The following is a 26,858-nucleotide window of genomic DNA, read 5'->3' as shown; positions in this document are numbered from 1 at the left end:
TAATATCAAAACTTTCTTTTAATTACATCTCGAGCTTTACGCAATACAAACATGACATAACTTTAAGGTTAAGGGAGCAGACGGAGATTTTGAAAGAGTTCTGATTTAAAACACCAGAGGAAGAGAAGGGTTACGGTTCACATGATTTGTGGTTAGCAGGCTGCATGCAGAGGATCCTGCTGGGATGCGTGGGGACTGTTGTCAGGCAAACACTGCTAAGAGGATCCCAGAGGAGTTTGAAAGCCCCCAGCAAGCTGTTGGAAGTGGCAGAAACTGAGAGTTTTATTCCACACATCCATGATGGTCTCTACTTCTACCAGCTGTAGAATTGGCCAGCACCTGCCACCTCTGTCTGGAGGGAAATGCAGTCATATCAGTCTCTTCTGTAAAGTGCCTGGTGTGGCAATTAGCACTCCCACCAGTGACACATTACATTAGGGCTGCAACAGGCTGGAGTTGTCCAGTTTGGCATTAGCTTGTCAAGGAAACCATGGCATTCTTCCATAGCTATGCAGGAGATCCCTCTGGTTACTGCCGTCTCATGGCTGCATGTGATCCTTGGTTCCTTTTCCAGATTGGAGAAGGCAAGTGATGAGACTTTCATCAAATGCTATGGTAAATGCCAACTTCATTTTGGCTACTTATTCTTTCGGTGTCTGGTGCACATGCTCCATCTGACAACAGGTGACCACTTGTGTAAACTGAACTTCTGTAGTATCTGTAACCTTCCCAGAGATGCCATGGTGGGCCTTCTCCCTCTTCAGACTGAACAAGAAGCAAAAAAGCGGGGAGGTTGCAATAACAGTTCCACATTCATCTTTGGAAGCAAAGAATCCAGAGTCTCAAACAAGCACGCGTTACACTTCTTTGCAGCATCAGGAGATCTCAGTAAGAACAAACTCTTGCTCCAGTCACAGAATTACACAATTCACTGGCCCTGGACATGCACATACTTCCAGTTATTCAGGCCATGTATGTAAAACTTTGCACAAATACTTGCAAATACTTGCAAATGCAGTGTTAAGACAGCAAGTGTCACACACAAGTGCATGCATATACAGTGGCAAACAGAGCTAGGAGTTCAAAAGCCAGACCATGACATGCTAGCACAAAAAAAGAAGAAAAGGAAAGAAAGGGAAAAAGAAGAAAAAGAGGCAATGTAAGCTCTTGGCCTTGCTCTTCATGTTTCTTTAGCCTTGTATTTGGAATACAAGCAGTACAGAACCCGCATTGTAGTCTTCAGATCTCCTTTCACAATATCTGTGGATACACAAGAAGAAACAAAACCAGATGGGAAATGTTAGCAATCCTAATTGGAGAACTGGAGGATTCTGCCACTGCCAAAGCCAATCTTCCAACTTTCCCCAATTATAATGCAAACTTACATAGTTTAACTGCAACAAGAAGCAAAACAGGAACAACAAATTCAGAAAAATATTTATTCATTAAATGAACATAAGGAAAAAGAACCTTTGCTGCACTATCTTGCTGGAAGACAGGATAAATAATGTATAGCAAGAAATAATTCTTATCTCTTGTTCTCTGATAGAACAAAGAAGATAATTTAATAGGACTTTACACCTTTCATTTTTCATACACCTTTCATTGTTTTTGATTCTTCTACGGTATGAATCATACTGGGAATTGCCTGATATTATTTTTTTGTCACGTTTCTATCATGTTTTGCTGCTGGTGGTTGTTTTCTTTTTTGATTTTAGTTTTCAGCTTCTACATTCATGTTATGCAACCTTCTGTTGTGTTTAATAATTGCAATGGAAGATTGTAACTAATAGAGAGGGTTTGCTATTCTTCTGATATTGTTGTAAATCAGAAGAAACAATGAAACAGCACTAGGCAAGATCCTTGAACAGTAAGTAGTATATCTGTAGTACCCCTAAATCATATTAAAATCGATTACTAACTGAGGATTTTCCCTATGAAGCTGAAGGATCTGTGGACGTTGGCGCCAATGTTTTCTAATGATCAAATTTGTATTTGAGGCAGTAGAGAATAGTCAGAGGAAAGAAAAAAGCAAGGATTTAACTCCTTTCATATAAAAAGTTGATCCCAGCATGGAGATCTGAGCTCATGCCAGTTACTTGTTTCATATTTAATACAAATAGCTTTCTCAACACCTAGCTCCATGCCATATGGCAAAAGGCCCACAGTTCATACATGCTCATCACGCAAATTTCCAGAATCACCAAAGTGTTAGAGGAAAAAGAAAACAAAAATGAAAACATAGGAAGTCCTATATTCTGTCATTCCCCTCTCTTTGATGCCCTAGGTTCCATACTAAATACAGACATAGACTTGATGAATAACTAACAATGGAAGAGGTAATTCTTTTTATTTTTAACAAACACTTGCTTTTCTTACTCAGCAACTAGATTTTGAGCTTGTTGGAGCAATGACAGGCTGAGGATGCATGCCTTGTCCTCTGCAAGAAGTCAGTCTAAGCAGACACAGCCCTCTCTTGTGCTATTTGAGAACTCATTAATGCAGCTGCATCCCACATCCCCATTGCACATGGATGAGCAGCTGGTCAAAAATGTTCTGTCGGGCAATTTTTTAGTTGAAAAGTTGGACTCAATCAAGGGGATTTTTTTTGGCAAGGTCAGAGAGGAACAGAAACATACATCCCAGTAAAATCAGGCACGAAACACTGACTCAGCAATATAAGCATTCACTTGAATGATGGAGATCAAGATTCAGCTCAGGGGTCTGAACTAGGCAGAGCGACAACCAAGACCTATGAATGTCGTGTTCAGGAGATTGACCCACCAGCCACTCAGGGTTTGGATAAAGGAGTCAGTCTTTCTGATTCTCAGTACATTGTCTGAAAGGTGTCTTCTCATATAAAACAAGTTTGGTTTTGTATCACCTAAGCTTCTTATGAGACAGGAAAATGGCTTTCCCTCCAGCTCAGCTGCTGTACTTTCAATAAGAACTGCCACTCTTCTAAATCTGTGACAAACGCTGACTTATTAAACAGTTTAAATTCAGTGTAATTGGTATATCTGTAATATTGTAACATCTTTAGCACAGAAATAAAAAAAAAAAATCAAAACAATTTTCAGCTTTATTATTATTCATTCTGAACAAGGAACAATGGGTCAGTCATATAATGAAATGCACGGGTGTCACACTGCAGAAGCTACTTTCTTCAATCACCCTGTTTTGCTAGCCAGGGTGTTAGCAGAGCTATTCCAGATAATTCTGCGTGCCATGACTCACCTTCAGAGTTCACAGAAAAATTGAGAAGACCTCCATCCGTTAGCAAGTCCAATGCAAGGTTAACATTGTGAAGCTGTTGACAAGAGAGACATCAATGTAACAGAAAATACCGTCCATCTAACAGCATAACAACCAGCATGGTTTTAGAAGTATTTCTCTAGTAGCTGGAATAAGATACTGATTCATAAATACACACTAATATTCAACTCTTTACTTTTGATGGAGTGCTCTTCAGAATTTCTACCATTTATCATATAAAGTCAGATGCACAATCCATCTCCAGCAATATGCATCCCACCCATACGGTGGGAATAACAATCCATTTATTTAAAAATAGACCTCGCATGAGAAAGTCTTCTGTTAATGGATGTTTCCACAGGGAAAGCAGAGTAGATTCACAACTGGATCTAACAAATGCACTGGATTTATTTATACTTTTTTTTTTTTTTTAAACAATGCCCATATGGTCACCATATTTGGAACAAAAAAGTATATCAGTAAATGTCTGTATTTCATTTAACGTTACCAAGATTGGAAATCTTCTGATCAGCTACATTTGTGAAGTTTATGCTTTAACTTATAAAGATATATATACATGTAACAGTAGTGATGATATTCCTTAATGTTACTCCTGAGAAATTAAGCATACCTCTACGAATAAAGGCTGGGCTTCTTTTCCCAGTTTTTCCTCACTTGTTTTTCTCTCACTTTCCCACATGAAAGTTGCACCACAGGCATATGCAGTAATGATGAATGATATTTCAAAATAATATAACATTCAATTTACTAGCTCCTTACAGCTTAAGGGCAGCTATTTACTTGCATGGTAATTAGCAGGCTCCCTTCCTCTAATGATGTAACAAGGCCTGTAAGAACTTCAAATTTTCTTTGTATGTTCCTTAGGCTACTGAGCAATTTATCCTTCAAGAGGTACAACATTAAATGCTGCCATGCTGTTCCCTATTATCTTCTGACAGAAAGCACTGGGGTCCCACATGCATAAGCCAAGAAAAACCATGTGCTGTCAAGTGAAGTGATAGATTTATGTTTTACCTGGTTCTGTGATTTACAAGTAACTGAGATTGACAGAATTTGAGCTTGTTTTCTTCCTCTCATGCTCAGCAGACAGGAGAGCTTAAGCTCATACCAATCTACACACTTTTTCTGATCAGAATGAATAAATTAAATGTTTTCTTATTGAATCAGCACAGGTGAAAGGGTCTCATTTTCCTTCCTAAAGCATACGAGATTTGCAAGGAAAGGAAACATGCAGATTTCAAAGTAAATCTTCAGACAGAAATACTGATAATTACCTAAGAAAGGCAACCTAGAAAAGTAAGTTGTTCCTTCCAGCTGCAGTTCCACACTCAAAAGAGATGGCAAATTCTCTAGGATTTACAATCTGACAGCAATCAGAATGCTTGGCATATTTCAGCTCTGGGAACTGGTTTGACAAAAAATACCAAGTCTGCACAGTTGTGATAAGCACAGGGGCCCAGACCTGGCCTTATCACCTGGCCACATAAAGTTCACCTTTCCTTCCAGCCTGATAATTTCATAATTCTATCCCTTATCTCATGATATATGATTTTCTATAGACATGAGCACCCAGAACCAGGCCTTATTTACAGCTGCTTATAAGCCTTGCTGTTTGCAAGAGACACCCAGAAAACCTGAACAAAAGTAACCCACTTGCTGCACCTGCAGGCCGGTCGTCTCCAGGATTTCAGCTCCACTTTGTCCAGCTCTCCTGCAACATGAGTTCCCATTCCCCCTGTCTCCTTTAGTTTTTTGTTTCTATTTTCCTTCTTGGTATCACAACTTCCATTCCAGTTTCCTCTCCTTGTGAATCATGAGGCACACTTACCAGTTTGGAACTACAAGCTTCCAGCTTGAGAGCAAATTGGTGCACTGCACTGATCTCAGTGGTGCGTGTGGTTGTCACACTTTTATTACATGAATGGCATGTTTTAAATATCAGCAAAGGTTATGTTTTCATACTTTACTGTAGCAATTAACGTCTAAAATGGCAGGGAGTAAGACAGCACATGGGGATTGAAAGACATATTTTATGTTCAAATGACAGCTGAACCACGGTAGTTCAATATTTTTAGTTGTTCTGTCAGCTTGCTTTCTTTCTTGTAATAAACATCAGACAAGAATAACAGTAAATAGCACTTTGGCAAAGTATTCAACAGAAAATACAGCTCTTGAAAGTAATTTTGCTAAAATGGAATTGCTGGGATGTATAGTATTGAATTGAACCAGTACACAGCCCCATTATAACCTCACATGGGGCTAGTGACCATTGGAAGCAGGGTAAGAACTAGGAATTCTAAGCTCTGTTTTGTACCTAAAATGTAGAGGCATCTCATTTCTTGAAATCCGTGCAAGTTGGAATAGGGCTAATACAAAAAGAAAAACATTATCTACAAAATCTTAAATGAAAAAATATTCATTGACTTCTTCTGAAGGAAGTTGCTGAAAATGTTGAAAGTTTGTTCCTAATTCAATGAACCAGAGCACACAATTTTGAAAACTGAGTAGAGGAGAAAGGGAAAGATTTTAAGCTTTGATTTTATTTAACTTTTCAAAATCTGTTTTCCATCACCTTAGATATAAAGTCTGAATTTTCCTAATGCCTTTAACAGTCAACCAATTTTGACAAAATCCGAACCTACACCTCAGACAGCTGTACTTTTAAATGCTTTGATGATCTCCACAGAAGTATTTATTATTGAAGAAGGGATCTCTGAGAATTTTCATCACAGATAAATAGTGCCTGGGGAGATGAGCTGCAGTGAGACTGGGAATCGACATTTGTGTGGGAAACCCTGAATGCAAATCATATCAGAGGAGAGATTCCCTTCTCAGATATCTCTAGAGCACAAAGGATATGAAACGTTTCATCTTCAGAGACCTAAACAAATACAGCCCAGGAAAAACATCCAGGGTTTCAACTAGATGATCATTATGGTGCTTTTCATCCTAGGCCATTCTATAATTCCATGATTTTCTAAGCCATTCATTGACCCAATTGGAAAAAGTTTTTTTGATTTTATGCTGCAAAAATGCGCGTATACAAAATCATCAACATAAATAACAGTTTTCATGGTCAGCTTCCTGGAAGTGTTCATGATCCACCAGCGTCAGCAACTGAGCCACATCAGAAACACCTATGACCTTAGCAACATCAGAAACAATTTGAAAAGATCTCAGATGCCTCAAAACATTTCAGTATCCTGGATCTGTGGCTGGAGCATTCACACCAGCAACCCAGCATGCACTATCTTCTGGCTGATACTACTATTTTCTTTGGATGTTCTGATAAAATCTGCCTGGTAGATTTGGTTGAGAATGGAGCAAGGACAGCTGGGTACGTTTACGTTACAGCTCCCAGCCTTGGGGGAAGAAAGGAGGTATATTCTTGAGAGCTTCTAAAGTACAGAAGGGGCTTTCAAAATGTTCTGGTCATGTCTCAATTATGGTATATTTTTAGGATGGCATAAGGAAAGCTATATGAATCCAATTCTGTTATGCAAGATATGTCATTCGTTTAACAATGTCATTTGTAGGACAGACTAGTAGGAGGATAGCACACCAATTCCTTGCTGCAGAGAGACTCTGATTTTAACTGGAAGGCTTCAGAAGAATGCATCTGCATAAATAAATGCAATTAACAATAGCTCACATCACGTAAGACGATACATTTTTGAAGAAGATAACAACACGTCCCAAAGTATTTGAATAGCACCTACTACCTGCATTTGTACTGTCCCAAAGCATTACCAGCAAACACTGTGCATGTATATGGTTTTATACGCAGCAGCAGTTACAGCAAGACACGGAGCTCTTCTGACATATGGAAGCAATAAATACACAAGATGTTTGAAGCTTCAGGTTCTAAGTGATTAAATAACAACTTACCATCTCTGTGGTGCTAGCTGGAGTCAGAAAGAAATCCCTTAAATTCAGAAAATAACCTTCTAGTTGTCCAATTAACAGAAGTAAAATAACTCCATCTGCAAACTGGAAGAGGAATGATTTGAATATTATTTATTACGTGGGCTTTTAGTAAATTCCGAAGATAAACACCACACCAGTGATGAGGGAATTGCAACGGTACTCTGGCAACCAGACAGCCCAATGACTCATCCTCCTCGACCTCTCAGACAGCACGCTTCGTACATACTTACATAAGGCTCCTAAGCTCATATTAAAAAAAAATACGACCTCATGAAAGGATTGCTATTAAAACAAACTGTTCCAGATGTGACGAGACTTCAGATAGCCACAAGTGACAAACACATGAATACACTTGTGCACAGTGCCTGAGATTTACGACAAAAGCCTCCCAGAACTTCCCTTCTTACAGGCTGATTTCTCCTGCTGCTATAGTGTATGTGTACATGGAAGCAAAGAAAAAAAGATCAGGGACACCCCTGAGACATCTCCCCAGCCCTTGCTCTGTCCCCAAGAACAGTGAAGGTGTGGTGGAGCCTCTCTTTCCTGTGCATGGGAGGTGATCCTGAGCTGCCCAGCGAGCACTTCTGCAATTTGATGGACTCTAAGGAAGCTCGATGTTCAAAGGATGGAGTTCTGCTATTTAAAGAAAATCAAGCCTTCCTACCCTGTAGCAAACCCTGCATTAAAGACTAAACACCAGCAACCAACCTGACTTTCAGTGTAATTGTCAGAAATCAGCCCTACTTTAGAAAGATGGGAGTTCAGTCGATTCTGAAAATGACTCCCTGTAGCATTAGAAGGAACGTACAGTATTCAGTACAATGCTATATTTTTCCATTTCTTAGAAGTTTCTCAAATTTCAGAGACCGAAGCCTTATAACTTAACCCAAAGCTAAATACAATCGTTATGTTGCTAAGTTTAAAACTGATACAACAAAAAGGAGGGATTCTAATGGTAAGAGGAAACATTCAAGTAAATGACAGAAAATGATAAGGTACAGTTCAGTGCAGGCTACCTGAGATTCCATGTCTTTCACATTTAATCCCAATTTTCCAACATGCTGGTTGACGAATTGCAAAAACACCTATGGAAAACAGAAGGAGAGGAATAAAAGAGCACTCTTTTCAGTGAAGTCATGAATTATGTTTCACCCAACCTATTTTGATTCTGTTAAGGAATAAATAAATAAATTACCTTTTTTACATCATCCAGTCTTTCAGGAGCACGGCTAAATAATTCATCAAAGGCATCATCCGCTGTATCAAAACAACATTAATTGATACTGTTTGGAATAAACTGTCAGATCATCCTTTGAGAAGGAGAAAGGCAATCACACCTTATAAACCAGGGAGGAAAAATGTTTTAGGGAGAAGGGAAAAAATCCTGCTTTTGGATTTAACACAGGACAGAGGTAGAGGCTTCTCTCTAGCCTGATTATACCAAATTTAATTCATTCAGCTCTGTAATTTTTACCTGCAGATGTTCTCAAGATTTGTACTGCATCAGTTCTGGCAGCAAAACCAAATGAGGAATGGATTTCTAGGGTGCAGGTAGGCAAATGCAACTCTGCTTAAGAAAAGTTCCTCCGGAAAGTCAGCAGCAGGGAAGCCTCTGCTGTGAAGGAGCTTAGCTAGTTTGCCCTCCCTCCCTGCTGGGAAGCAGGTGGATGGATCCCATCACATCTCAGAGCCAGTCTGCAACCTGCAGCCGTCTCACAAACGAGAGAGCCCTCTTCTGGAGCTGTGCTATGAGACTTCTTTCAGTCTTTGTTAAGCAAGCCGTGTTAAAAATAGACGGAGACAGCATTCTGAAGAGTGAATTTCAGATTTCTTTTTACCAGCAGAATCAATCCTTTGGAAGAAATACTCAATTACAGTATTTTTCACTATTTCAGCCCACGCTAGGGGCCAGTCAGGGGAATAAGTGATAAACATGTATTAAATGATACAGTTTGCACCTCTGCAAAGTATGAAATGCTAATACAGAGGGCTCAGCAGAGAATTAAAACAGTTGCACCCATTCACTGGGGATGAAGAATGCTCCTTAGCAGCAAGGAGCAGCTCATGGTGTGCTAGTCAAAAGCCTCAAGCCAAAGCTTGGGCAGTGCCAAGACATTCTGTAGGCTCCGCACACGTGGACAATTTTCACCTCAAGTGTTTCATAGCCCTCAAAAGCCCTAAAGGTAAAATCTCCAAGGAGGCTGCTTGCGTTAGTGAGCTGCTATCCATAACCAAGCACCAGATTTCAGAATCCTATCTGAAAGCTGCAGAAAGGAAATGACATTGAAACTACTGAGGCAAGAAGAAACACAATTCTCATGGCACTGTGTTCATAAGTAGTTCCAACAGAGAGAATGAGATCAGCACAGACTAATTATTTCTTTTAGTTCAAGGCATATTTTGTCCCCAGCCAGGGCTTCTCTGCTGGGTCATCAGTTCACTGCATCATTCCCTGTCTCACCTCCAACCTGCAGCCCACAGGCAAAGGGACTGTCCAGCTTCCAAGCCATATTGTGCTGAATATACAGACTTTAAGAGAAGACATTTGGAGAAAAATGCCAGGAGAAATCAATGAGTCCCCACTAGTTCTAGTGGAAACATAATGATTTTATCACATGGTAAAAATCAATCCCACTTTGGGGCATAATAATACTTAATGGAGAAATGCTGGATTTGGCAATGCCAGTACTTACTTGACTGCTCTTCTGAATTCTCTCTAGAGGTGCAATAAAAAAGAAAGAATTAGAAAAAACATTCAACAGAACTAATCTTATTCATAAGCAAAGCTTATCTGGGCCATCAGGCACCTTGTAAAGCAGGAGATACAGTACAAAGTGCCATTAACTTTATGTCAGAGTAACTTTCCAAAAGACACTTTTAAGCACACTGTATATCCGTGTAGACACTTGGAAACATATGAGAATTTAACTGGCCCACAGACCAATGAACATTTATTTTATAAACACAACCCATAATAACCTCTTGCAATAAGCTGCTCATTAAATTAGAATTTGAAGATGTTCTAGCATATAAAAGATGACAGTAGGAAAGTCTGTTTCTGGTTCTTGGAATGATGGCCATATTTTCTTGGTGTAAAAATGGTACCCTGCCAGATCTTTAATAACCACAACACCTCACAAACTCAGCAAGCCCAAGCCTTATTTCATCAACATCAGAATAAGCAAAAAATCTGCCTCCATTTTCTTAATTTATGGACACAATAGAAATAAATGAATAGTAGATATAAACCACTGTGGCTTTATAAAATTTCCTGTTTATTTTACAGTGAATTTAGAGTACTGGATGTTTATTACTATTTTTATTACTATATTGCATGGCAATAACAACCTCATAAATACTCATATACATTATTTTAGAGAAATTTAAATAAAAAGTAGAACATGGATCTGCATGCCTGGTTTTATGATTTTTGTCATCATCATAATATCAGATAGTTTTTGTTTCTAAGGGGAAAAACACCCACAATATTTCCTTTCTGATTGACAGCATACAAACCAAATATATCCACTCTTACTTGCTTCCTGTGATATATTCCACCCCATTTGCTGTCTTTAATCCTTTGGAGGTGTTCTGTTAAACAGAAAATATGTATTTTTGGTTTTGTTATGCAAAAAAATCTGAAAGCATTGGTGACACTTTCATGAACTGGCTGCTGCCTTAAATGACTACCAGAGAGCATTGATCAAGAAGTCCAGCACAATTAGTACAGGCACTTTGAGAGGTTGCTGTTCCTTTCTGCTCTCTTCAACCAAGAATGACCTGTTCCCTTCAGGAGCATTAATTTCTCTCGTGAAGAAAGAGCTCACCACCAAAACCCCACCATCTCCATTACCACGGCCCTCTCTCTCTCAGGGTTAATGTTCATTTCTGATGCGGTGGTTTTATAGATAATCCCTGCTGATTTCTGTGCGCTGAGGCACTTGCAGCCACACAGGGCACTAGTGGGAGGACTGCTTTATAAAGAGTCTGACTTTTCACTGGTGGGAAGGATTCACACGACAGGAGCATCTGAGCACTGCAAAGGAACAAGTAATTAGAGTAATTCTAAGAAATGTTCCTGAGTGCTAAGCTGGGACATGGCCCCTGAAGAGGCTGTCCCTCCCAGACACTTTAAATCCTCCAGACATGAAAAATATATTTTAAGTGTATGTATGGTCCCGGTTCCAGTTATCATCCTTCGAAGAGTGAAAACTCTAGGTAATGCCATACAGGGTGCAGGGCTCAAAACACAACAGAATGGCAAGTGTACTGTTAAAACTGTGATGTAGTGGTGCTGATTTTTGCAACTGTATCTCAAACCGTGGGCTTCTGAATATTCTCCTGAAGTTCCAGAGCTGACTGCAAGAAAAACAGTGGAGAAAGAAAGCATGCAAATCTCAGCTCATAGAAAAAAAATATCAAAATGTGACTCCAATGGACAGTAAAGACTCCCCCTACAGAAAGAAACTAATGTAATATTCAACGTTCAGTAAGCGCAGACTTCAATTTTAAAACATTTAGAGACAGCAGGAACAGAATTTCTTCTTTTGCTTTTTTACTGATATCAATAGCTGCCTTCAGATTGGACCGTTCATTTTTTTGATCAAAGAGAAAAAGTAACACAGTGTCTCTATCCTTTTAAAGTAACAGCATCTGAACTAAGCTCAACAATTATGGTCTAGTCATTAAATTGAAAGACACAGTTCACAGAAAATAAGTCTCCCATTTATTGTTGCACACACATGTCTCCTTAATTATAAATAAAACTAAGTCTTGTGAAATGTTTTTAGGATTTTCGGTGACAAATATTAAAGCCATAAATACCTCAATAGTGATTGTTTCCACATGAACATTTGGAGGAAAAGCCAGATTGGGTTGGAAGTGCTTTGCTATTGCGACCAGAAGATGCAGTGTGCTCAGTAAGTCCTTTGCTAAAATAGCTATACCACGTAAAGAAAGAATACAATGTTTATTGTGCAGAACAATTAAACTTCCCTGTAATATCCTAAGTTCTTCCTGGACAGAGCATCCAAAAGTCACAGTAACACAGATGGAACATCAAGTTGGGGCTTATATCACATCACAATTCAGCAATAACACATCTTAAAAGTCATTTTTGTGAGACATTCACATGGATGCTAACGGCTGTTAAACCACACACTTGCAGGACACAGCTGCACCTAGTCAGGGACAGATATTCTTGTCTCACTTATGGTTCAACTAATAATTGCAAACAGGTCATTTAATTACTGTTCTGGCACTCCACTGCTTCACAGCAGTCTTACAGCAGAGGAACTTCGGGATGGTTAATTTTGTCCTGTTTCACAGCTGCACCTACCTTCCACACTCCATTTCAGCTGACTTTCTTCCAGTTGCAAACACTTAGCCACAGCTTCCAGAATCACAGAGAGTTTCTGACGCTGTTTTTTTTCTGTTAATGCTATCTTGTCAACATCCAGCTTGAGAGATCCTAGATTTTCTTTGACAGAGAGCCCACGTAAAGAAGATGGAGGCATTTAACACCATCACAGAAAGGGAAAAAAAATCAATATAAAATCACAGAAAAGCACACAAAGTCTTGTTTTCAATGCCCAGTACTATTTAACAGCTTCCACACCTCAGACCCACAGCCCACCAGCATATGCCTTATCAAACACCCACTCTCTCTGATAGCCTCAAGTAAACTCTGTAAAACTCTGAAGGTCTCAGCCCATTCCTTACAGCAGCATCTCCCATCCCCAGTACTCCACAGCACTCCTTTTCCAAGGGGAACATACAGGAATTCAACACATGAATCCTTCCTGTAGGTGCTGCACAAAGGCCATACCAACTCACACATAAAGAAGAAATCCCAGCTCTTTGCTCAGACAAGCAGTCTATGAAAATACGCCAATCGTATTCACTCTGCTGTCTTCAGCCTTGAGGAAAAGGAGATGGGATTTGAAAGGAGTGCTCAAAAAAAGAAAAACAAAGCAGGGACAGGAAAAATGAAGAAACAAATGGACCAAGAGGCTGTTCCAAGAGATCACATCTTTAATAAATTTATATTCATCAATTCAGAGTATTAGACCTGAAACTTAAAAACAAAACAAAACAAAAAAGCTGGAAAACATATAAATCATTGTGCTGATCCCATTTGATATTTCTGGTAGCATCATAAGTTGCCTTTGTGCTCTTGGCTGATGCTAAAACTTTCTGAGAAGACAAACTATATTTGTATAAAGCAATAGTGGATCACCAACAATCCATTCAGAGTTGCCTTTATCACAATTTACCCACAGCTCTTTCCATTCAAGAGTATGTTTATCCTATCTTTGTAAAGTTTTTCTGTTATTTATTTGCAAGCTTAACTCAGGGGCAGCTTACCCAAGAGATGATGAAGTACCAGCCCATCATACAGATCTTCTTCCAAACTTTTAACTACTATGTGCTCCTCTTTCAGAGTCGTGTTAATCCAGTCAATCAGCAGCTGCGGAGGAAAACAAAACAGCTGACAATTATATATCTGGACAAGTCCTCAGTGCTATGCTATGCTTCACCTCTTTCTTTAGTCTCTTATTTCATGTTTCATTTTGCTCTCAACCTCTACTTCCCTTTTGTTTCTTGGTTACTTTTTAAAGAAAATGGAAGTTAAGTGTCACTTGGTTCTTCCTAATAATACAAGGCTCATTGGCCACTTCTGGGCAAACTTTTAAGTGAGACAGGTGCCTCCCAAGTTATATTCTCATGAATTTTGTAGAAATAGCTATACAGGGAAGAAGGCAGATCCTATTGCCACTTCCATTAGAGAAAAGGCAGTACAGGAGACCTCCAACCCCTGCCCTTTATTAGACATCAGAGAATTCAAACACAGACAAAAGTCTGTGAAAGCCTTCTCTCATTCTGTGGGTTGTATCCTGTATGCACGAGACCAAAGGAGCTCCTCAGCATTTCTTCATTGCTTACTTCATCACATATGCTAATACAAAGGCAAGACGACCTGCTGAAGCAGAATTAAAAAGCAGCAGCCCCAGCTGGTTATCAATAAGAATCTCTTGAAAAAAGACATGTATTGCTGGTATTGCTATTTTTACTGCTGCAAGTGAGTGCTTGGAGTATGTTGTATGGGTGATCTCCTTCTCATTTGATGTAAATATAAGAGATAATTTATAGCAGGTCCCTGTAAGTTAGCCAGCAGTAACAAAAATGTAAGAAACAGTTTATAAAAATAAAAATTTCCTCTGGGATGCTTGAAACTGCATGAGAAAAAAATGCCCAGCTTGGGCACTCTCCTGAACTGAGGAGCTGACAAAACATTTGTAGCATACTTCCTCAACAAAGAAGTAACTGGTGTTTTCTAGAGCAGAAAGCTCTGCTCCTGCAGGCTAAGATCTGGTGATGTCTAGGTGGGCAAGGGCTAGACACGCAGAACAAGAATCATGGTAGAGGCAAGACCAAAAAGCAGAAAGTACTGCTAAGTATAGACTTATGAGATCCCTCATTGGATATCTCAGCACTTCAAAGCCACGACCACAGCCTGCAGCTCAGACTACTCTTTCAAGTCCTGTTACTGGGGTCCCATTCAGCTGCAGAGCATAGTGTGTAAAAATGAATAAATTGAGAAAAGAGAAAAGGAATACCTAAAGATGTTTGCTAATGGCTTCTAAAGCAACCATCTTCTCTTTTACACATTCTCCAATATTTACATTAACTACACCAAGTCATTTCACACTTCTTAGGTCCCAGATGCCCTTCAGAACAAAAATGTAATGCAAGATTGTCTTTTTCCAAGTTAAATAAGGATCTCCACGGCTCCTTCTCTCCATCCCAAGCACTTCTCTGAAAGAGCCACAAACATTTCAGATCAAGAGGGCAAGCAGTGGCAGTGATGCACACGGAGGATGCCCTCCTTTGGGTCCCCATTTGCACCTCACCATCTTCCACAGAGAAGACAGACAGCAACAAACATTCTTTCAGGAGTTTCTGAGAGGAAAAGAATCAAGCACTGAAGCTCACAGAAATCTCCATATAGTAAGGAATCTCTTCATTTTTGGCAGTCTGGAAAGAACAAATGCAATGTCTCTGTAGACAACATAATTGCATTTTGCAGCATCACCTTTCAAGATTTCCTTTTTCATATAAAAACATTGTGAAAGCCTGAGACAGAAATTAAATATTTTTGATCAAATGTGCATGAAGTTTTAAGAAAACATAATAAAGAAGCACACATATTTATGGATTTATGAATGCCATATAACACACACAACAGCACAAAGCCTAAGCGTGTTTTTGTAATATTTCTAACACTTTTAGTATCTCCATAATGCAAGAAGTGCCAGTCTCAAAAGAGACACACCACTTTTCTTGCAGGAAATTTCAGTATGCTCGCCTTCCCCTGGGCTATGCCACTAGAAAAATACAGTGATTGAAAGCACAGGGGGAATTTTCAAAATTACTTGGAAATAAAGCACTTTCCCGTGAAATAGGATTCATCTGTCACAGCTACCTCAAGCAGACAATGAACTGCACAACAGCTTGAGGGCTTTTCTCTTCGGTTTCACTGGTGACTTGCACATCCTCACTCCTCTTTATTCTGTTATTTATTAACCCATCAGGCTGCACCTTAGCTTGCGCCAAGCCAGCAGCCTTCAGCGAGCTGCAGACACAAGGCAGAGGACAAGAGAAAACTGCTGACCATTATCATAGCAATTCCACAGCCTGTTATCATAGGATCAGGAGAACCAACTTCAATGTACTTGAACGTTTCCTGTTAGTCATAACAAGTGTTGACGTGGATTTCCTTTCAATCACAGCTGGCTGTCTTGGATGGATTCTTATTGCCATTACACTATTGCTACAGCCAAGTAGCCCCTGGCTACTTCATACATGTGTTCCGAGTTATGTGAGAGGTCATGTAAGAAGAATCCAAGATTTTAAACCCGCTTCCCACTTTATGCACAACAGAGACCACTCTGTGGGGTTTCAGCACATATAGTGTAGAACTGTTCTTGACAAAGCCCAAGTGCCAGCATCAGGACCTGCCCATGCCCTTAAAGAGTGAGGGACTGGGGGCAAGGAGCTGAGTAATTTACATGACTGAGCAGCAGTGTGGCAGGATACAGCAATCTCAGGTAAGAGTTAAACACTATAGTAAAAGAAATTGTACCAGTTTTAATTCCTCCAATTTGGGATTGTTGCTTGAGGTGGGTTTTATGAGTTTCCTCTTCTCTCCTATGAAGGAAAGAAACAAAATTAATTATAGTTATCAGATATGACAGTTTCCATAAAATCTGCAGTATCACTAGCTGACATATGTAGAAATTGCCATTTTTTATTTCAGTTGATTCCCCATAAGGAAGAAAATGGCTTATCAAAACATTAATGACTGCTGTCAGAAGTTATATTTCAACGTAATTCAAATCAATAAATCTAGAGGGACAATCCTGGAAACAAACAAAAGTTAGGCAGACCTTTATGTATGAAATTTCAATTTCAGTTAAGGAATCAGCTAGGACTTGTGTTGCTTCTTCATTATCTGCTTCAAGAGAGTCAGAGGGCAAACTACATGCACAACACAGCATTTACTTGCTGCTGATGAAGCCAGGAGACTACTGTCAAAAAATACACGATTCATTTGTACTGCAATTTTTCCGCTTGTCTCTTCAGGTCATTCCTTGGACCTTTTTCTGTCTTGGTTTACAAACGACGTACCTGGAGTGATGACATTCTCAACGAGGAATTGATTAAGGGCAGCAGGCTGTGTAAACGCATTTAAGAAGTCTGCGTCCATTGTATTTTTTCACTCCTGGTTACCTGAAAAAAGATACAGAGTGAAAGGAAACATGAGTTAAGAAGGCATGAATAGAAGAAAATAAGTCTTAGGAAGAAAACAAATGAAAGGGCGCTTTTTTTTTTCTAGTTATTATTTAATGATGTATAGATTACCTATAAAAACAATCTGAAAATAATATTTAAACATGTATTTTAAAAAAAGTAAGGTTAAAAAGAAGCTTCAATTTTTCTGTTAATAATCAGAATGTAGGGAAGGAAGCCCTTACGCACAAAAACTTGCCTTAATTCCAACCAATTGTTTCATCTGAATTAATTAGTAAAATCCTTTTTCAACTTACATTAAAAAAAAAGCTTTCAGCTGCTAGATATCAATACATATAAAAACGATCGATACTTAAGAACTATTAAATCAAGAATGCAGTAGTTAAATTAGACACAAGCTTACAAATACAAGCAGTTTCCTTTACTAGACCATCTGGTACGGTCGTGTAAAAAAAAGCAGCTTCCTTCTGGGTATACAACCTCAACTTCATGTTAAATTAAGTCGCACAGCTTCTCAACGATTTGTACTTTAAACACAGACTGGAGAATGACTTCCCTACGCAGCCTAGCCATCTTTGAATGAAAGCAGAACGGCGATACACAACACGGAGATGAAAATACTCTATCAACAAACAATACGACAGGCAGGCTTTTCTAAAATGGCTAGGAGCTGCACAGGACAGCAGAAGCCAGAGAACTGAGCTGTAGGAACAGGGTGGGGAGGCTGTATAACCTTCCACATATGTCCTACCAAACTGAAGTTCAATGTGAGACCAGCAACGACCTATGAAGAAGAGGCTGGCAAAGATCTTGAATTAAATGTTCTTGAATTAAACCACAGTACAAGCAAAGACAAGTCTGATTTTTTAACCACGCATATATAAGTCTGTTCCGTGATGCCTACAAAACACGAAAGACAGAGCCAGGCTCTACAGGATGTTTAAGTGGTAGGAAATATTCCGATTTAAGTGCTTGCTTCTGCAGTCTGTATGTTTATGTAAAGGTTGATCGGCCAAGTCCACAAGACTAAGAAAATTAAGATGCTTTAACGTGGCAAAGACTAAAGTAAGGAATAGTAGTCGAACCTGAGTCTCTTAAAGTTTATACAAAAAGCATAGCTCTTCTTTAAACCAAAGATCAATTAACTTCAGCAGATCACAGAATCATGGAATATCCCAGGTTGGAAGGGACTGACAAGGATCATAGAGTCCAGCTCCTGGTTCCACAAAGGACTACTCAAAATCCAAACCCTATATCTGAAAGCTTTGCCCAAATGCTCCTTGAACTCCGGCACTTGGTGCCATGCCCACTGCCCTGTGCAGCCCGTTCCGTGGCCCTACCACCCTGTGGTGCAGACCTGTCCCTAACCCCAGCTGCCCTCCCCTGACACAGCTCCACGCCGTTCCCTCGGGCCCTGTCGCTGTCACACAGAGCAGAGCTCAGCGCTGCCCCTCCGCTCCCTGTGAGGAGCTGCAGCCGCCATCAGGCCTCCCCTCAGCTCCTCTGCTCTGGGCTGAGCGCACCGAGGGACCTCAGCTGCTCCTCAGACACCTTGTCCTCCAGAACCTTCACAATCTTCTCTTTGCTTCTGGAGCAAGAGAGCTGCTGCAAATGCCATTGCACAACTGCCCAGAGACAGTTTCCAGCATTTCTCTGGTAGTTTTACACTCCAAAATGTATAATCGTCCCCTGCAGACTCTCTCAGTGTTCATTAAAGGCTCCAGTCAAAGTCCGCTATGAATGTGTATTTTAACACAGATCTTGCCAAGCCACGATTATTGGTAGGAAGTGGCAATTAAATACTTTTGCATATCAGTCTTGCAAACAAATTAGATACAAAATGCCCAACAAACCACCAAGGAAGAAGAGTCACAAAGCAATTACTGTCATTATGGCTGCAAAACTGAATGTTGTCACTAGAAACGTGGATAATAAACTAAGATACTTAGGAGAAATTGAGTCATTTAGTGCCTGGGGAGCAACTGAACTATCTGAGATGAGACTGTCTAGAGGAGGAAACTAGGAGGAAAGAGGTAATTAATACAGAGAAACCTAAGTCCAACTTAAATTAGGTTTCTGGCACTTGTTTTGTCTTGGAAAGTTCTACTTTAAAGCCCAATGTAATAATCCATGTAAACCACAACTTACCGATTCAGCTTCACTGCAATATTCAACTTGTACATCCCTTACACTTCCTTTGAATATTTACACATTAAAAGAAGGCATATTGCCTGCCACATCCTCGGTATCTGTTTGGCCAAGGAACTCGGACATCAGAAAGCTACCTTTAACATTTGGAGGCCTATAGGAAAAGGTCTGAAATTAAGAATTTACACTAACAAAAATTAATGTACTCCAAGGACTAGGTCTTGTGTGTTGTACTTGGCCAGAATGGTAAAATGGCCATCCTGGGTGAGACAAAATGTGTCACCTGATCTCAGAGATCATTTGGATGCTGCTGGTCTCTTACAGCACACAAAGCCAGATGCTTATGGAAAAAGAAAATAGAGCAAGCATTCACAAGTTACTTCCCTAAAACACACTCACAAGCTTCAACACCCTGCTGCTCAGCCTTTCTAAACCAAAACTGGGGTCCTAGTAATTTGATGCTGTCAAAATACTTAGTTCTCATGAACTTCCCAGCCTGCCCACGAATGCATGCCTCTCTCACCATTCAGCAGGAGGAGCTGAAGAGCATAGCCTCACCTGGTATGAGGAAACACTTCCCTTCTGCTTGCTCTGACCCTAAGCTACTTCCTCTGAAGCGCCCCACTACACCTAAGTGGAGAGCCATTATTTCATTTTCTTCACATCTTTATGTTACTGCACTGCTACAGTACACCCTCAACAGGCATCTCTTTCCACAAAGAAGCACACCCTATGTCCTTAGCAGGGATGCCATTCTGTAACTTTGATCGTCCGAGCCACCCCTGTCAGAACCTTCTCCAATGTTACCACATCCTTTTTGAATTGCTAGGAAGCTGAACTGCACAGGTTTAGGGCGGTGCCCACAATACCCTCTGCAATTTTTTGCATGCCTTTCCTCCTAATTCCTAACATCGTTTGCTTTACTGATCACTGCTGAGCATTCACTTTAACAGAAGTGTCTATTAAAACTCCAAAATCTTATTCCTAAATACCAACACCCTGCTCTGAGCCGTATATGTAGAACCAGTATTGTGTTTTCCCACTATGTGTTTCACTTTGCATTCACCTACGTTGATTTCCAACTGCCATTTCAGAGGCTAAGAACTGCAGCTGCTTAGCATTTAATAGACTCATTACTTGTTACTAATAATTAGTGCTCTCGAGTAGTCTCTTGTGACAAGTTTCATTGCTGTGAGGCTTGATCCTACGTAGCAGCCTCTCAAAAGTTAACCTGCTGCAGAAACAGCGTGAAATAGAACAAAACGGGATTTGGACTCCTCCTTGGGTTTAATTGCTTAATGAGAAATCGGAAAGGATGGGAGATTTGGTTCTCACCTGCAAGCTTCCACACTTCCCATAACCTCTGCAGTCTAGCACTCAAATTCACTATCCAGAGCTGTTAGTGATGTGCTATTTTTCTCTGGCCTCCTGCATGAATTATTTATCACTATTAGGAGGACAGATCATTCTAGGAGACAACTGTTTGAATACTGATTGTAGTGGCATTTCACAGTGGAATTTTTTTAATAAAATTGAGCTTTAATTATTGACTATTCAAATGAAATGGCTTTATGTGGTCATTCGTTCTCTTTTACTGAGAAGTCACAGCTTGTTCACTTTAAAAGCAACAGTTGTTGTACTCCTCTTGCACCACCTGCCGTGGTGAATTTTTGGTAGGCCGAGAACTGGACTATTGCATAATGCTGCAACAATGACAGATAAACTAACTCACTTTCTTAGTGAGCCACATCAGCTCACCTCACTTCAAGTCTTCTCATAGTCTGACTCTCAGATATCCCAAATATGATATAAAGCACTGGTGAGAGGACATCTGAATTGACTGTAGGATATACACAGGCACTCACCAAATTGTTTCAGCTGCTGAACTTCCTGTTTGAACAAGACAAAAGCCCGCTCTGCATCAGCATGAACACATTTCCTAGGAACAGTTTTCTAAACAGATCACACAAATGGGGAACAAAACACAATTCTGAATGCTAGTGATAACACTTCTGCCTTCAAAACAGCAGAATAAATAAAAAGAGAGAGAGAACACGCACTGTGCACCCAGTTTAAAACTTATGTTTACTTCCTTGTTCAGTATCGGACTTTTCAAAGAGCAATATTTAGTCACTAGCATCAGAAGAGACACTGCCTCAGCAAGAATAATCCATGCGCAAGCGTGAAAAAGCATGAAGCTCTACAGCTGAAAAAGAACCCACCAAAACTTCCCCTGAACAAGTCCCAAACTTACTATTCAATTCTTCAGTATTTCTCCAGAAGCTTTTCTCACAGCAGCGCGATGCAATAGCTCAGGGGCTTGGTTCCACTGCAGCCCCTGCACAGGGCAGCACGAAGCACGCACACTGTGCGTGGTGGAAGCCGCACCACACAGCACTGACAGTACTTGAAAACGAAACCAGAGTCATAAGCGGAACTTCATTGTCTGCGTGCTCAGTTCCTGCTGGAGACTGCAATAAACAGAAATACAAATGCAGGAAGCATGCATCCTCACAACTCTTGAAATGCCAGAAGGTATTAAGCAAGATACTGTCATTGTTTCATAGCACCACATCGTTTGCTAGTCCGCATCACTGCATGTTTTCTTTGCCTTTAATAAAAGATCCAGTGACAAATAAAATCATCATGCTACATTACACCTCTTGCTCATGGTCTTCAGAGCATTTTATAAGGCAGATCAGCACTTTTCTTCCTACCTGGCAGAAGTAGAAAGGCAGAAGGAAATGAGCTCATTTGTCCTTGGACAGCTAGTTAGTCACACCAGTGCCCCAATGCTCATCTGGTACAAGAGTTACTTCTGCTAGGCAGATCTGATACTCTGCCTCCCCTTTTTTTTTACCAGTGATTAAAGAGAGAAAGCTCTCCACAGCCATCACTTTCCCTGGACATCTCCTTCAGGTATCGCTTACAGTTGTTAAGTCTTCCAGAAAAAAAGCAACAGCTCTGCAGTCCTCCATGAAATCCCAGAACAAGACAGGAGACAGCCACACTAATTAAGCCACTCTGTTTTAACACTATTAAGGGACTGACTTCTGTGTTCAGCTCCACACCATAGATGAGAACTAATAGTTCAGCATGAGCTAAATAGGGTAAAGGAAAGTGAGATGAAAACAGACTTCCAGGTGCTATGAATTCTTATAACTGAGAAATTAACTCCAAAACTTTCATCCAGGGGTCGAAGTACAAACTTAGCATATTCTCTAAGCAGAAAAAAAAGCACATTATATCAACTCAGAAAAGACCAAGAGTACATTCTAACCTACATAGGACTGCATGCCACTGCCTAGAAATGTAGGGAGTAAAATCCAAAAGAAGTACAGCTGGAAATGCTGCACTTCTGAAATCTAGTTTCTTATCAGCAGGCAGAGGGAGTAGAAACAACTAAAATTTGGGAAATTTATTTGTAGTTATTAGGTCTCTCCCTGCTTCAACTAGCAACTCATGTTTCTTTCTTAAAAGCCTCAGACACAATGCAGTGCAAGACAGGGCAAAAAACAGTCTCAAAAGGTGGATGGGCATATTTTTCTTCCAAAATATCATCAGCAGTGCATGAAGCATCCAGTCTTCTGCAGAACTGCACTAGTAAATTCTGTGCCAGAGTTGCATCTTGCCCCATGAGTCTTTCCATCCATTCCCAAAGCATGTGTCATGCACACAACCACACACACCTAGACTTTTTATAAAAATAGCCACTGAAGAACAATTCAGGGAATCGGTGGTACTCCCACCAATAACAAGTTGTGATCGTATATTTTCCTGCTCTCCTAGACGGCTTTGCTTTATAGGAGAGACGCCCTTTGTCCCCTTCATCCCGGAGCAAACATACAGGCATTTCCAGTGTCATTCCACACTTTGTTGGGCTCCTGGCTTCCCAAGTGCTCTGCAGGCACATACAGGACTCCAGTTCCATCATGCCTGGCTTCCCCCCGACTCAGCTGCGGAAAAACTCGGCCTAGAGACTTTTAAAAGTATCAGACAGCATAATTCAGTTATCTCTTGTGGAAGGGAGAAGGTGAACAACATGATCAAGCAGGGCAGTAACAAAAATGCTGTTGATGAATCCTCCATATGAGTCAGATACATTTGTGTCTAACTGTAAAATCACATCACCTGTACCAAGGCTAGCAAACTGAGACCACTCCTTTGCTAGGTCTACATGGGTCACCATGCATCTAGGACCCTTCATAAAGAAGACAGCTGAAGCCCATTATCTTTCAAAGGTTCTTCCCACTGATTTGTCTGCTTAGTAGGAAAAAAAAAAAAGAAAAAAAAAAGGAGATGTGGAAAACCATGTGATCATCATTTATTTATTTATTTGAATAAATAGTATAACAATCACAAAAACCATGCACAACACTCCTGCTGTTATCTTTAGCAAACATAGCATTGCATTGGAACTTGCTTACAGTACACAACTCTTGTCACAAATGACAAGTCCAGAATTTTATTTGCAAGACTAGTTTTTAGTAAGATATCAAGAGTAAACACTGTTAAAAACTGTAGAAAAGATTCTTAAAAAAATACATTAATACTGAAAGCACTGGGGTTTGAGAAGGAGGGGTGAGAAGGCCCATAAGTTTTAACTGATCAAAAAAATAAAATCTGCTTTGCTGCTTTTTTATCTTGAGAAATAGGATGCAGCTAAGGAATATCTGAGCTTCTTCTGTGGTAATACAGCTCACTGGATCTCAGTATGTCAAGCAAACACGCCTAAAAGGCAAGTTGTATGAACTGGAAAAGACAGACATTCATTAAGTATTTAAAAATGTGGAAACTTTAGCACTGCAGAGCATTCAGCATTCCAGGTGAATTCAACAGGGTTCAAATCTACCCCACTGGTACCCAGGGGAACATATCTAAAACTCCAGTAAAGCAAAGAGTTTGTGAATAACATTCTAAACACTGACTTATCTTTTTGAGAATAAGTATCATGCACATGTAACAAAGTCATGACAAAAACACATGCTTAGAGAAGGTTTTGCCTACATTGCTCTTCCTGTAAACTATTCTGCTTGCAATGAAGCTCCAGTTCAGTTAAGGTCCATTCCTTCTCCCAGTTTGGTCAACAGTAAAGACAGCATTCTCAGGAAGAGTGACCCGGTTACACAACAGTTAGCTAAGGAATGAAAAATGCATTTTCCCTGTGCAACATGTACCAACAGACTTAAAGAAAGATAACAAAACCCACAGGATATGACACTTGCCCTCAGCATGCCCAATGTGTCTTGACCAACTGGGATGTTAACATAAGAAATGCTAGAAGAGACTCATGCCTCAGATGGCAGAGGAGGGATTCAAGTTTCTGCAGAGTAACTACAAACACCTAACTGAACAAGACAGAGACTCTTAAATTTGTTGTGTCCACATCTGCTCACAGGCAATTACGGTATCAGATGTAAATTCCCATCTCAGAAATAGCCTTTCCTTTTCTCAAATCAAAACTGCTCTCATCCACCTCCTCTTCTTATTTTCTGTTTGCTTTTTATATTAATATAGCCAGTATTTTCACAACTAGATTCTCTGGAGGTCTTTCCCAACATCTCAGATAATAAAGATAGCACTGGCATTTCCACATCCAGGGAGTGAGTGGAATGATGGATCTTCTACAGACTCATTTCCCACAAATGCACCACATTAAACAAAAAGTTTGAGAGACATTTCAGATAAATCATCTTCCAGCCCATTTCACAGCACAAGTTAGATCAATTTAATTAACTTGCCAGGAGAGCTGACCCACCTGGTCTCAGTGCTTCTACAAGTCTCCTTTGCAATAACTGCCACCACCATGATAGAGTCCAATGGTCTCATCAGAAATTCAAGTCCTATAATGCTAGGCACTGTATAAACAGGAAGAGATCAGTTGCTCCTTAAGTACAAACAATGACTCCCAAAGAATCCTACAGAATACATGGACCTGAATTTTTCATGGAAAAACAGAGAAGCTTCCTTTCTCTTTTGTTTTGGAGGCATGAGGGGAGGTGGCACAAGTAATTCATTACTAGAATTCAGAATCCCAAAATAAGAAATGAAGAAGCAGAAGCCCATTTCCCTTCTTCCTGAGATTAAAAAATATTTAAGGAGTAAACGAGAAAAAGCCTATTGTAAAATTCTACAATGCAGTTCTTGGGATGATACAGGACAACTTGAAATTAGCTTGAAGCACAACTAAACATCATTGAAAAGCTTCAACTTTGAGAGTTAACCACTGGCTTGCACTAAGTACACTTTGCATTTTGTAGAAGCCAGGGTAATCAACGAGGCAAGCTCTTATTTACACAAGAATTCACTTTTAATCTTCAAGAAAGAAAATACTTAAAAACTGATTATAAATGCTTGACCCCCAAAACTATATAGGTGCCAGCAACTTCAAGAGGAATCCAACCCCTTATCTTAGTTACATAAAATGAAGTGCCAGCCTTTGAACTGTTAAGCTCATTATTCCCCACACACATCTCAGAAAGGACTGGGACAGAAAGCATTAATCCAACATGGGCATACTTGACAAGCTCCTGATGACAGACCTGATTGAAACTGCATACCTACAGGATGACAGTGGTTCTAGCAACGTATTTTTCCTAGAAAGGAGATGAAATAAAAAGAGACCTCAAAAGACTAGATGGTTATGCCATTGCAAGTCTTATTCTGCGTAAACACTGAATGGAAATAACAGAGTAGTTGAGGTTAACGCAAAAACTGAAGCTTCAGATATTGCCTGTAATTAACCTCAACCTCACTCACTCAATACAACATATTAAACTTTATATAATAAAAAAGGCACAGCTTCCCAATAAATTTCAATGCTGATTTTCTAATGGTTAATGGTTTCTAATGCTAATGGTTAAGTCAGGAAAATCATCAAATGAAAGAAAGGTTATTATAGAATCAGATCCACAGTCGTGAGTAAAGTCTCAAGTTTTCCCTATTAATTAAAGAAGTTAGTGGTATATTTCCTTTATCAAGAGAATATTTCTTGATCATAGCAAACAGATTCAAGAATATCTCCCGGTAAAAGTGTAAAATATCTACACATTTTTAAGTGACCTAGAGATAACACATGCATAACTTTTAGTGGGACTGTCATACAAACAGCTACAGAGATCATAGCAATTTTGGAAAGAATGCATTAAGTTCAGCATAAGGCACAAAGGGAATGTGCAGAGGGTGTTTTCATTGGATTTTTTGCCTAAGAAGATCGATAAGATGAAGATCTCAGCAGCTTCCAGGATCACTCCACATTCTTGTACTTTGTGAACAGATTGTATAGAACCCTGAGGGTAGACTTCAGATCCAAGTTGACAACATCTGTGGAAGAAAAGGAAAAATCCTTAATTTGCGTCTTGTTCTCCACCATTTGCCCTCAAAGGAATACAAATCTTCACAACTCCGAGCCTGTAGGAGCAGCAACAAAAAAGTTCCAATCACCACAAACCAAGCTATTTCAGTATCATACAAGACGCATTTCAAAACACCTTCACAACACTACAGTAACAGCTAACATCTCTGGGAAAGATAATTCCCTTCTCCTCCCTCATCTAAAATTAGTTACAGATAAAGCCTGCTTCTGTCTGAGATGTGGGAAACGCTACATCCTGGCAACATCACTCCTATTGGACTATCTGAGTTTCCACCAACATTACCAGCCACAGAAGAAGCAAACAGGTACCCATGTACAT

At 39.9% G+C, this 26,858-nt stretch overlaps 2 protein-coding genes across 4 annotated transcripts in view; both read right to left on the bottom strand.

Moving 5' to 3' along the window:
• PARVG (parvin gamma) lies at window positions 1-21,747 on the bottom strand. The gene is made up of 13 exons (XM_031597225.2): window positions 21,419-21,747; window positions 16,894-16,995; window positions 16,349-16,413; window positions 13,570-13,672; window positions 12,542-12,682; window positions 12,028-12,143; window positions 10,739-10,794; window positions 9,897-9,919; window positions 8,399-8,460; window positions 8,220-8,288; window positions 7,165-7,266; window positions 3,238-3,310; window positions 1-1,260 (listed from the first exon to the last, which is right to left on the bottom strand). The coding sequence occupies exons 2-13, from the start codon at window positions 16,970-16,972 to the stop codon at window positions 1,181-1,183; spliced, it is 969 nt and encodes a 322-aa protein (XP_031453085.2). The 5' UTR covers window positions 16,973-16,995; window positions 21,419-21,747; the 3' UTR covers window positions 1-1,180.
• Window positions 21,748-23,478: 1,731 nt separating this feature from the next.
• Window positions 23,479-26,858, bottom strand: part of PARVB (parvin beta) — a 62,563-nt gene continuing 59,183 nt past the window's right edge. For all 3 annotated transcript variants that reach the window (XM_031597224.2, XM_090147067.1, XM_090147075.1), the window contains exon 13: window positions 23,479-26,487. In XM_031597224.2, the coding sequence (XP_031453084.1) occupies window positions 26,411-26,487 (77 nt within the window). In that variant the 3' untranslated portion in view covers window positions 23,479-26,410. The remainder of the gene's footprint in view (window positions 26,488-26,858) is intronic.

This window comes from Phasianus colchicus, chromosome 1, assembly GCF_987193195.1.
Source record: "Phasianus colchicus chromosome 1, bPhaCol1.hap1.1, whole genome shotgun sequence".
In the NCBI taxonomy this organism is placed as follows: domain Eukaryota; kingdom Metazoa; phylum Chordata; class Aves; order Galliformes; family Phasianidae; genus Phasianus; species Phasianus colchicus.
Note: the sequence above shows the minus strand (reverse complement) of the source record. Positions and strands in the feature narration are given on the sequence as shown.